The 12,237-nt window shown below is 31.0% G+C and overlaps 1 protein-coding gene across 1 annotated transcript; it reads left to right on the forward strand.

The window, feature by feature from the left end:
* The first annotated feature begins 4,024 nt into the window (after nucleotides 1–4,024).
* LOC132635446 (pentatricopeptide repeat-containing protein At1g31790) lies at nucleotides 4,025–6,614 on the forward strand. Its single transcript, XM_060351845.1, has one exon. The coding sequence runs from the start codon at nucleotides 4,201–4,203 to the stop codon at nucleotides 5,452–5,454; it is 1,254 nt and encodes a 417-aa protein (XP_060207828.1). The 5' UTR covers nucleotides 4,025–4,200; the 3' UTR covers nucleotides 5,455–6,614.
* The last annotated feature ends 5,623 nt before the right edge of the window (nucleotides 6,615–12,237 follow it).

Consider the following 12,237-nt stretch of genomic DNA (forward strand, 5'->3'; position numbering starts at 1 on the left):
TTAAATTTAGAAACATGTTACTTATTGGAGATTAAAATTCATTTTGAGGGCATTTATTTAAGCCATAAGAAGTCATGCGTGGGGTCCTCAATGATGTATTGATATTTTGCGTGGACCGGATCATTACTGCTCCATTTATATAAGCATAAAATAATAAATATTTATGGTAAGATTTTTTATTTATTTCTTTTGAAGAAAAAATTTCAAATATAAGGTATGATTAAATTTTACTTCCACATTTGGTTATTGTACAAAATTAACAAAATATTTAAAAAAAGGTGTTAATTAATATTTAAAAGATTTTTATATTTTTTAATAAAATAAAAGTAAATTATGTTTAAAGTGTAGGAAATTATTACTAATAGTCTGGTATAAAAAAAAAGTATGGTCCCCATATTAAACACCAACTAATATTAAAAAATTCAAAAAAACACCAACCAATTAAGCATTTAAAAAAAAAAGTGTGGTCCCCATATTAAACACCAACCAATATTAAAAAAAAAAAAACACCAACCAATATTAAAAAAAAAAGTAAATAAAGTGGAACCCACCATCTCCAAACTCACGAGAAAAAAAAAGGTGGACTCCTTATTAACAAAATCAAGCAATATATATAAAAAAAAGATGAATCCCATATTAAAAAACAAACAATGTCAAAAAAAAAAAAAGTGCAGACTTTCTATTCGTAGCAAACACTAATATAATAAAGTTTTAGATACGGAGCACAAACTACAATGTTATATTAATCGTGTTTTGAACATAGTATCCATATTGACAAAATCAAACAATATATAAAAAAAAAAAAGTGAATCCCATATTAAAAAAACAAAAAATGTTAAAAAAAAGTGCAGATTTTGTATTCATAGCAAACACTAATATAATAAAGTTTTAGATACGGAGCTCAAACTATAATGTTATATTAATCGTGTTTTGAACATAGTATCCATATTGACAAAATCAAACAATATATATATAAAAAAAGTGAATCCCATATTAAAAAAACAAAAAATGTTAAAAAAAAAAGTGCAGACTTTGTATTCATAGCAAACACTAATATAATAAAGTTTTAGATACGGAGCTCAAACTATAATGTTATATTAATCGTGTTTTGAACATAGTATCCATATTGACAAAATCAAACAATATATATATATAAAAAGTGAATCCCATATTAAAAAAATAAAAAATGTTAAAAAAAAAAGTGCAGACTTTGTATTCATAGCAAACACTAATATAATAAAGTTTTAGATACGGAGCTCAAACTATAATGTTATATTAATCGTGTTTTGAACATAGTATATATATATTATGCATAAAAATAGTGCAAACTAATAATGTCCAAAAGGGTGGACCCCATACTAAACAACACCAAGCAATATAAAAAAAAAAAAAAAAAAAAACTATATAAAGCATGGGTTTAGACCCATGCTTCATCGTCCGTTGTCCCTTAAAAAAAAAAGGGGTGGGGGGGGGGGGGGGCATACTAAATAACACCGAGCAATAAAAAAAAGGAAGAAAAAAAAATGAAACTCACCATCTCGAAACTCATGGGAAAAAAAAAGTGGACTCCATATTATCAAAATCAAGTAATATAAAAAAAAAAGTGAACCCCATATTAAAAAAAATATAATGTTAAAAAAAAAGTGCAGACTTTCTATTCGTAACAAACACTAATATAATAAAGTTTTAGATACGGAGTACAAACTACAATGTTATATTAATCATGTTTTGAACATAGTATATGTATATATATATATATATATATATATATATATATATATGTATATATAATAATGTCAAAAAAAAAAGTGCACCCCATATTAAAAATATTAATATATACTTTATATATATATATATATATATATATATATCACTATTCAAAAACAACTACATACACATAAATGTATTATAATCTAAAGTGTTGGGCGCACGGGCATAAGCCGTCTAGTTACCAAAGACAAGGAAACTGGAAAGACGACGAAAAGATTGAAATTGCATGGAAACATAAATTCATAACCTAGATTTAGGGATTGTTGAAGGTGGACAATACCGTACTATTTGTACGTATTCTACCAACCACAATTAAGGTTAACAGTTTCAAACCCGAAGAGTCCATATTTACAGCAAAGCCAACAGTCACGGCACTAGTTGTCGCTAGCACAAGGCCTCACACAATTATTAAATCGAGGGAGCAATCTCCTACTAGTCCAAGAGTTTGAAGCTTGATCTTTAGATGTTTAGACACTTGAATACTTGCGGCTTGTAGAGAAATTGGTTGTCTCTGATTCACAAGCTTTCTTTGACTTCTTATTATGAATTCATGTCTTTTCGTGACTTATTAAGATCCATGTTTATAGTTGTAGGAGAGGAGTTTTTATGAGGAAAAAAACTCTTTTTGGACTAATCAAGTTGAAATGATATAATCAATGTCACTTGTACACGTGATTCATTTACATTTGTCTTTGATTGTTATTGTGGCATGTGTCATGATCCTGTTGGATCTTTTATTTAACTTGGAGTGTCATGTTATTTGACAGGTGGCACCAAACTAGGCATCTAAGATAAGATGACATCCCCAACTTAGTAAAGTGGACTCAACATTTGAAGCCCAAATTATTAAACTAAGCCCAATAAAATTGAACCATTAGTAAGCACATATTTATTGGACTTTAATTCAAATATATTAGTCAACAATATTTATTTGGACTATTATATTTTGAATTTAATATAATTTAAGTTATTCATAAATTTATATCCAATAAAATTTAGATGCTTATACTAATATTCAGGTGCTCTACTCTTTAGAGATTTACCAGTATTTATATGCCCAACTTCTCTTGTTTCCATGTCATCCTTTTACTTCATGCTACGGTAATCTGCTATTAAGACTAATTTGAAATGTGGAATAATTCATCATTTTAAACTTTGCACTCGTGGTGTGCTGAACTGCTCAATATTTTTCAAGTTAATTTTAGCTTCAAAACCACAAATGTAATGTTTTCCTCAGTTGAAAAGATTTGTCAAATCACATTGCTTGCTTTATATTCACCGATTCTTTGTTTGGATTTGGAATATAATTTAGGTCCTTGAGATTAGTTTAAAGTTTAGCTCTTTATAAAATACATTAATTCTATAATGATTCAAATTAATTTTCTATTTTTCACATTAATCAGTACCTTTCTAAAATTTATTGGACTAATCTATCATATTCCTGAATAAAATATCATCATGACTTTCTTCATTATTCATATAATTAAATTACAAAAGATAGGAAAACTGGAAAGATAGCGAAAAGATTGAAATTACAAGGAAATATAAACACATAATATGGATTTATAGTTCGTTGATATTGGGCATTAAAGTATTATTTATGTGTATTCTACATTTACAGCAAGAAAAATAGAGTCAGGGTATTTGACCGGTACAAGCTTGGTAATGCATTGTGGCTACAATTAAATGATTGGGGTATCGATGATGGAATTTGTGGAACCAATCACTTGTTTAAAGGCTGGTTATAATCAAAATCAGGGAATTCGAGCGGTGTCAGTTCAAATATATGAGGACTAAATGTGGAAGAAATTTCGGGCATAAAAAAAATGGAAATTTGGGTCTTTGAGCTAATTTAAAGGAAATTTTGATTGATGAAGTTAACGAGCGGTGTTATCGGCGTAATTCTTGCATGTGGAGGCTTGCATTAGGTTTACAATGGAGATCTTTTGGCTACTTGACTGCTTTGGTACTTTTCTCTACTGTTCAAGGAGGAACCTGTTTTTAAGTGGTAGATGATGTAACGATCCGATTGGTCGTTTTGAGCTTTTAGGATTTTTACATCTTTTCACCAAATTACCCTTCCTACCATATTTCACATGGTATTTGCTTAGAAGGGTATTAAATTGTGTTGTACTCTGTCCCTGACGTGATATACATTCCTTTTTATTCTGTCCCAAAAAGAATGATGCATTTATAAATTTAGAAATAATTTAACTTAAAATTTTTCTTTTTACTCTTAATGAAATATATGACTTATTTCCACAAATTTCAAAAATCTTTCTTTTCTTCTTAACCGATCTTAACATCCGTGCCTAGTCAAATATATCACTAGGACGGATGGAGTAGTTAATTCAACTGAAATTGGCGCCTAGTGGAAGAACACAGTTTGCTTTCAACTATGAAATCAAGTAAACAATCATTGTAAAACCAATGGAGATCACATCATCCCACCCAAAACCACCATTGTTGCATACAAACACCATTTCAAGAAACTCCAAGAAATGGCTACCCATAACTACGCACTCTATTTCCAACACACCCCTTCAATTTCAGTTGCCATTAAATAGACCCCATCACAAAATACACCAACCCATTAAACCTGAAATCAAGAAAACTACAAACCCAACATGCACAATCTCTGATATTTTAAGGTTAATGGATAGTCTTGGTCTTGATATACCAGTTGATATATATGTTTCCCTTATTAAAGAATGCACTGAATCTCGTGACTCTGCAAAAGCGATTGAACTTTGTAACCATATTTGTAAAAGTAATGTTATTCCTAGTTTGCCGTTATTGAACCGTTTGTTGCTGATGCTTGTTTCTTGTGGTTGTTTCCAACATGCCCGCCAACTGTTTGATAAAATGCGCGTGAGAAATTCTAAGTCTTGGGCTGCGATAATCGCGGGTTGTGTTGAAAATGGTGAGTATGAAGGGGCTTTGAGTTTGTTTATGGAAATGCAGAGTGAGATTGGGAACTTGTGTAAATGTGGTGATATAATTGATGATGGAATATTGGTATGTGTTCTTAAGGCTTGCGTTGAAATGATGAATTTGGAACTTGGGAAACAAATTCATGGATGGTTACTTAAGTTGGGTTGTTGTGAAAGTTTGGCTTTGAGTAGTTTTTTGATCAAATTTTATGGGGAATTTGGTAATCAGGAAAGTGCAGATAATGTGTTCGATCATGTTTCGCGTTGTAATACAGTTGTTTGGACAGCTAGAATTGGGAATTTGTGTAAAGAGGAGCAGTATGAAGGGGCTATAAGTATTTTCAGGGAGATGGTAAGAGGAGGAGTGAAGAAAAATAGTTTCACATTTTCGAGTGTTCTTAAAGCTTGTGGGAAGTTGAGGGATGCTGGATGTTTTGGTCAACAGGTTCATGCTACTTCCGTTAAGGTAGGACTTGATACGGATGGTTATGTGCAGTGTAGCTTGATTGACATGTATGGAAAATATGGGTTGCTAAGGAATGCATTGAGGGTTTTTAATGCGAGAGAGGATAAGAGCAATATTGCCTGTTGGAATGCAATGTTGATGGGATGTATACAGCATGGTTTCGGTGTTGAAGCCATGAAGGTTCTCTATGAGATGAAAGAAGCTGGTTTGCAGCCACATGAATCTTTGATTAATGAAGTGTTGTTGGTTTGTGGGAGTAGTAATATCGAGAAAATGAATGCTTGACTTTATGAATATCTCGTAGTTTCCATGAAGATGTGAAGACAGTTTGCATGATCACGGAATTTTTAATGGAATATAATGCAACCAATACCAGCGTATTGGCTAATCTCTCTAGTTTCTATGATGAGTTTGTTGTATATGGAGGATCAACAAGGATATGTATATAATAATAGTCAGAAGTGATGTCAAACAGTCTTGCATATGGAGTATCTCTTAGTTCTCCATGAATATATGAAGATGATTTGCAAGATCAAGGATTTTTCATGGAATATTATGCAGCCAACGTACTGGCTGATATCTCTCGTTTCCGTGATGAGTTCAAGGATCAACAAGGGTATGTATATAATAATGCTCTGGGAGTAGCAAAACGATCTAGCATACAAGATGAGAAGTTATAGCACAAAACAGTACTCACATTTGATATGTGGCCGAGCTACCATTTGCTGGAGCTTCTGTTAATACTTAGTCTATGTGGCGCAGGAATGCAAGTATATTACCAATATCCAAGATCAGTTTCTAAAAACTAAAATGAGTTCTGTGATCTTGGACCCTGCAAAAATATGCAGCTGTTAGGATTTACTATGACAATGCATAAGTGGGGGTACAAAAGTTATTGCTGATGATTTGGTGGCTCACAATGTGGTGCATAGCGAGTCGACTTACTTTGGCAGTCGTAACTTTGACATGAGTGCATATGCATGAGACTTTGCCCTGGGAGAACTCCATCATATGATTCTACTGGACTTGGTATTGTAGCAGAATCCTAATAGTGAGCAATATCATTTTGTGGGAAATCCAAGACTAAGCACATATACTTGTTCTTATGATCAGAAATATTTTTAGTTTAATAGGTTATCAAAGAAGTGGTCTACAGTTCTTCAACCACTCTTTCTTATCTGCATTGTGAAACTTCTGAATGCGCAATTCTGTAGATATATGAACATTATTCTAGTTGTTCACGTGCTCGAATCTAGTTATGTTTTATTTGTGTGTTAGTATCATTCCCAACTTGCTTGGGATTGAGGTGTAGTGGCAGTAGTAGTTGTAGCTTGTTGGTGCCATTCCCATCACCGTTTTAAAGTTACGGTGTATTTTCTGCAAACTTGAAACGGTGAGGTTGGTAAAATGATTTCTGAATACTTGAGAATCTTGATTCTTGATCAGTTCTGCAGCTGTTTTTGTAGCAGTGGATCTTTAAGCATGAACTAATTCTCTTGTTTCCATTTGCCAGCCCAATGCTGAACTGTGAGAAGGAATGAAAGGCAACCCTTAGTAGTTGGGTGCACTGACAGTGTTCTAACGCAAAGCAATAAAGTTTTATATCAGTAATCCTTTAAATTTGTTTTTGTGTAACAGCATATGAAGAAAGACCTCAAACAAAAAAGGCACAAAGCCAAACTGACTCCATGACCAACTTTTGGAAAGAAACAATGAAAACTGATAAATGTAAAATCGTATATATTCCACCAATCTCAATTTGATTGTTATTTTTTGCTTATCAAAAGTCAATATGACCAACTTTTGGAACAAGATCAAGCATATACTTTTCCATTAATTTACTTGTTGAGATTAAAATTAACATTACAATAGTCATAAATTATAAGCATTATCCATTACACATTTTCTCACACACCAAAATGACAAAACATTATAGTTCAAAACTTTAGTCCAACATTCCTTTCATTCGATATTTGTGAAGCAAACTGTGACAACTGGTCTGGAAGAGAGAAAGTACAGTATTTTGGCACATAATGGAAGCATGACAAACCTTCTTGGTTTTATTATTTTACGTTATCCAAAATATTTTTACCATTCCAAGTTTTATTATTGTCCATAAACGAGAGGTCAATTAAATATGATATAAGATTATTGTATCATGCAGTTTATGTGATTTGATGAGTGTAGTGAGGCAATTAATGTAGGTTAAATCTCATGAAACTAGCAACGGGAGAGCTCATCAAATTTTCTTTTTTATAGATAGGTCCCCTATTTGCCCCCTAATATAAACGACACACTATGTTTCTTCAATATATAGACATGGGGAGATAAAAAACAAGACTTAAGGTGTGTGTAGTATGGACGAAAACATTTTTGAATTTTATGTTTTCATGGTCAAAATGTTTTGGTAAATATCTTTTCTAGGAAAACATTTTTTTAAAGATTAGAAAAATGACTTTCCTATTGAGACTAGGCAAACAAATTCCTAAGTAGCATTCCAAATTCATTGTCTCCCCTCGACCCTCTAGTGCCCCCAACCCCAGCCCTTGACCCCCCCCCCCCCCCCAACCGGCTACCGCCGACGCCCCACTCAACCCCAACCCCATATTGTTTTAATTTTATAAATTATATATAAATGCTCTTAGGAAAATATCCTTTTTTCCCCTTATTTAACAATTAACACCACTTATTTTCCATAGAAGACATTTTCCTTCATATCAAACACACCCTTAGTCCTACGATACATCAGTCAAACATATATGCCCTCTTTCTTACTATTATATATATATATATATATATATATATATATATATATATATATATATATATATATATATATATACACACACACACACATACTACAAGAAAGTATAAAAATGGCAACAAAAAATTTGATATTTTGCAAAAACTTAGTTTTATTGTTGGCAAATGAACTTTTTTGTTGCCATAGTATTGATTATTGTTGCAAAAAGTACTTTTGGCAACCAAAAAAAAGAATTGTTGCACGTCGTTGCAATAACAGCCGTTGGGAAAAGTTTATGCAACATTTTTTTTTTACCAAAAATACTTTTTGCAACAGTAATCAATCTATGGCAACAAAAAAAAAATTGTTGCCAAATATCTTTTTTCTTGTAGTGAATATATATATATATATATTGTGTTCTATTATAATCATATCATGTTCGATCTAAGAGTTTAATATGTTAGATTGTTCATAGGAAGTTCGTCTTCCAACAATCTATATATAATATAAAGCTAGACATAGGCAAGGTGATGTGACACCTCTCTATGACCCCCATTAGTATTTATCTTTTTTGACATTTTTCTTTCATTCTCTATTTTACTAAATAGAATAAAATATTAAAGGTTCATCCCCCACAAATAATAAAGACTCACTCACTAGTTAATAGCATTATTTGTCATTACTTCCCTTATAATTATTGTAATTATATTTTATTAAATTTATATCTATTATAAAGCTAGGCAAAAGAAAAGTGATGTGGCACCTCTCTTCGATCAAGGAACCTAATTTATATTTTTACTATATTTTTTTTAATTTTTGTGCAATGTCCCTTGATTTTGAGACTTCTCCTCCTTCTAAGCGATTATTATTCAACTAGTGGTATTGTCCGCGCTTCGTGCAGCTATAAATAATTCAACAAATCTTTTAATCAATCTTTCTATAGATTTAGTTAATGTGAGATAAATTTTCCTTGTATATGCAAATAAAACTAATTTATAAATTGATAAATCATATATATATAAATTTATCAGATTAACTCAAAGCCTTGCCATATCGCTAATTCACACAACAATAATAACAATTAGAATAAGTTATCCGAAGTTTGATTTCTTGAAAGCTCTTGCTTGTTTGTAATATATTTTAGAAGACAGCCGTTATAAAGTTTTAGTTCAAAATCGACGATCCCACATTTGATTCTTGAAAGTACTTGTGCCTTTATAATTGTTTTAAAAAATCGTTGGGTTTTTTTTTGAGGGTTATAACTTTTAAAAACATTACAAAATTCTTAAGAGAAAAATCTAAATGCAGCTTTCATATGATTATTTGTTATTTCATACAAAAAATGTCAAAATAAGTTTTTTGCTACTAAATCTACTTCTAGATATTTTTAGCAAAATAAATTATCTCTTTTATAACAGAAGGGAGAGAGGACAACAGAAAGATAAATAGCTTGATGATAATGCTAAAGAAAAGGAAATTAGGTCCCAAAAAATAAACCATTTGTTTCGGGAAATATTGTTTTTTTGTTTAATATATACAATAAATGTGTTTTTTGATCTTGTTTCGAAAAAAAAGGACAATTACATATAAAACATGTAATATGAAGTATTTTTTTTTTTAACCAAATTCAAACACCAATATTTCTGATTTCGCTTGAAGCCGCATGATACCAACTATGATAAGTAAATCATCTTATCACTAAAGATAAAAATATTGTGATCTCACAGTACACAAACTAATGTTGTTGATGTTAATAAGTTGTGGAAATGAAAAGATCAATCAATTTTGTTGCTTCTGTGAATTGTGAGAAGTGTTTTTTTTTAAAAAAAACTTTTATAAACAACTGAAATAAGTATATTAATCCTTTTATCATGCACATAAAAATGTTAGCATAGCATCTTTTAAGATGAAAGTGCTCGCAGACTTACCTAGTTCATTTGTTGCTTGTAGATATTTCATATCTCCTTTCAAAATGACAAGAAAATTCATTAAAGAGAATAAATAGAGGCAAAGGGAAGAACATACATAAAAATATTTTTTTATAAGAATGATAAATCTATGATCAATCGCCCACCAAAAAAATAATCTATGACCAATCATTCCTAAATAGATACATATCAAAATATTGATATTAAAATTTTATCTGAGTATTTTTTGAACAAAATCACAGCTACTTCAACTTATACAACAAATAAACCTAGAGGTGATAAGATCAAAGACAATGAAAGTGCTGAAATATGCTTTACCCATGGAGGAAAAATAGGCTTTAATTTTGGAAAAAGAAAAAAGGTTTACTTCCATCGTTGTCTCATTATTTGGCACTTCATCTTCAACATTCTTCGTACTATTACTACGATCGTTGTCTCATTACTTGGCATCTCATCTTCACCATTTTTTTAAAAATGCACACCTGTATGGAATATAAATAATAAAATTTATTATATATGTCGGAATCTAAAATCAAAAGTAAAATAAGAATTTGCATTTACGTTGAAAAAGAGAAAGAGGCAAAGAATAGGATGTTAACCATACCTTAGTGTAGGTTACTCCGGTCTATAAAATTCCACATAAAATTTGTTCAACCGTTGTAAGCAATAGAAATTTAGCTCTCAAGGATTCCTTATTATCCTTTGTTCCATTGTATGTATCACGGTAGGTCTAATCACAAGCAAGTTCTTTGATTTGATGATATCAATTTGAACTCATTATAATCATATAAATAGCAATTTTCAGTTTGTAGAGAAGAGACCAATAGAAGAGAAACGGGATAAACACTTGATTTTGTATATTATGTAAAATAAAAAAAAAGTTACATAAGATCACACTAAAACAATTGCAATGCACAATTACCTGTTAGCTAAATTCCATAAACAAATATCTACAAAAAGACAAAAGGAAACAAAAATTCATAAACCGAAAATAATAAGCTATGTATGATGCTTTGACAGTAGCTTTTGCATATCCAATTCCAAGCCAAAAAAAATAATTCTCGGTTAACTATGTTCTTTATACTGCATTGCATAAAGATGAACGTGGGCTGAAAAAATGGGGTTAAGAGGAGGATCTAGCAACCGCTTCATCAGTTATGGCTCATTTGGTGCAACTTTAATTGCTACCATTATTTTATAATAATTGCACCCGTTGTATTTTTGTATTATTCTTTTTATTGTGATCATAAGGAATTAAATATTCTCATACTTCATGGAGGTAATATGAAAATTGAGCAGTTCAAATAATCAACGCATATAACATTTACTTCTGGGAAGGCTAAATGTAATTAGCAGTGACTCTTTGTGAACCAAAAGTTGATAGGTTTTATAAATTGAATAATTGAATAAAATGAGGAGAAAACTCAAAAAAAGGAGAAAAAAGATAAATGTCAATGGAGGCTATAAAGAGGTGCCACATAGGATTGTCTATGCCTAGCTTTATATTATATATAGATTATTCTTCCGTTTGTCCCGACGTTCGTCCCCCATTAAACCCCATTCCTTCATCATATGTAATGCACCATCAAGTGTAACGTAAAATTTTATTTCCTGCTTATATACCCACGTTCATTCCTCAGTAAATACCCATTACTACAATCCAATATGTGATAAATATATGTAAGCTTATTTTTCTTTGTGCTTTATGACTGAATTGTTAAAGATCTAGACGTTCTTTCCCCTCGAAGAACTGGTGATGTGAACTTCCTTTTTTTTTTTTGACACTTCAAAAATATTATGTAACCATTATATATAATATTAGTGTTCTAAATGTTCAATCTATTTTTCCCTTTTTAGCTTAGAACTTTACTACTTTGTTTTTTTTTTTTTTTTTGCTTCAAATTGTTGTCCTTTGTAGATGTGGCCATCTTTGATTAATGAAGCTAACGGAGGGAGGTTTGTACAATACCTTTTTGGAATGGCCATGTACCAGTATATCGTCAGATTTTTACTATCAAATTTAAGAATTGTTTGAGACTCTTTTCCTGCAATTTTCAGTTTCCTTCTGTTTTGCAGCATTTTTATACTGATTATTTTTTCATTATTGCTATTTTTCTCTTTTATTAAAGTACCTCAATCCCACACCGTGGGATTTCACTGGGTATGTTGTTATAGTATTAAAGTACCTCAATCTTGTGAGTTCCGTTTTCTTCTTCCATAATGTGTATATATAATCTTACTTTTGGCATGACAATGGCCATTCCATAACAAATAAGTCATAGTTGCAAGGTTGGTAGAAAAGTCAGCCACTCACATTTTATGGGTAGATATAAGGACAACGACAAGAGCTACATACTACAGAAAATAATAACATTACTACTTCCAATATGGAATGAC

Source organism: Lycium barbarum, chromosome 4 (genome assembly GCF_019175385.1).
Source record: "Lycium barbarum isolate Lr01 chromosome 4, ASM1917538v2, whole genome shotgun sequence".
Lineage (NCBI taxonomy): Eukaryota > Viridiplantae > Streptophyta > Magnoliopsida > Solanales > Solanaceae > Lycium > Lycium barbarum.

Bases quoted from the DNA above. Each gene is read 5' to 3' on its own strand.
- LOC132635446 (XM_060351845.1), top strand. From the start codon at position 4,201: ATGGAGATCACATCATCCCACCCAAAACCACCATTGTTGCATACAAAC.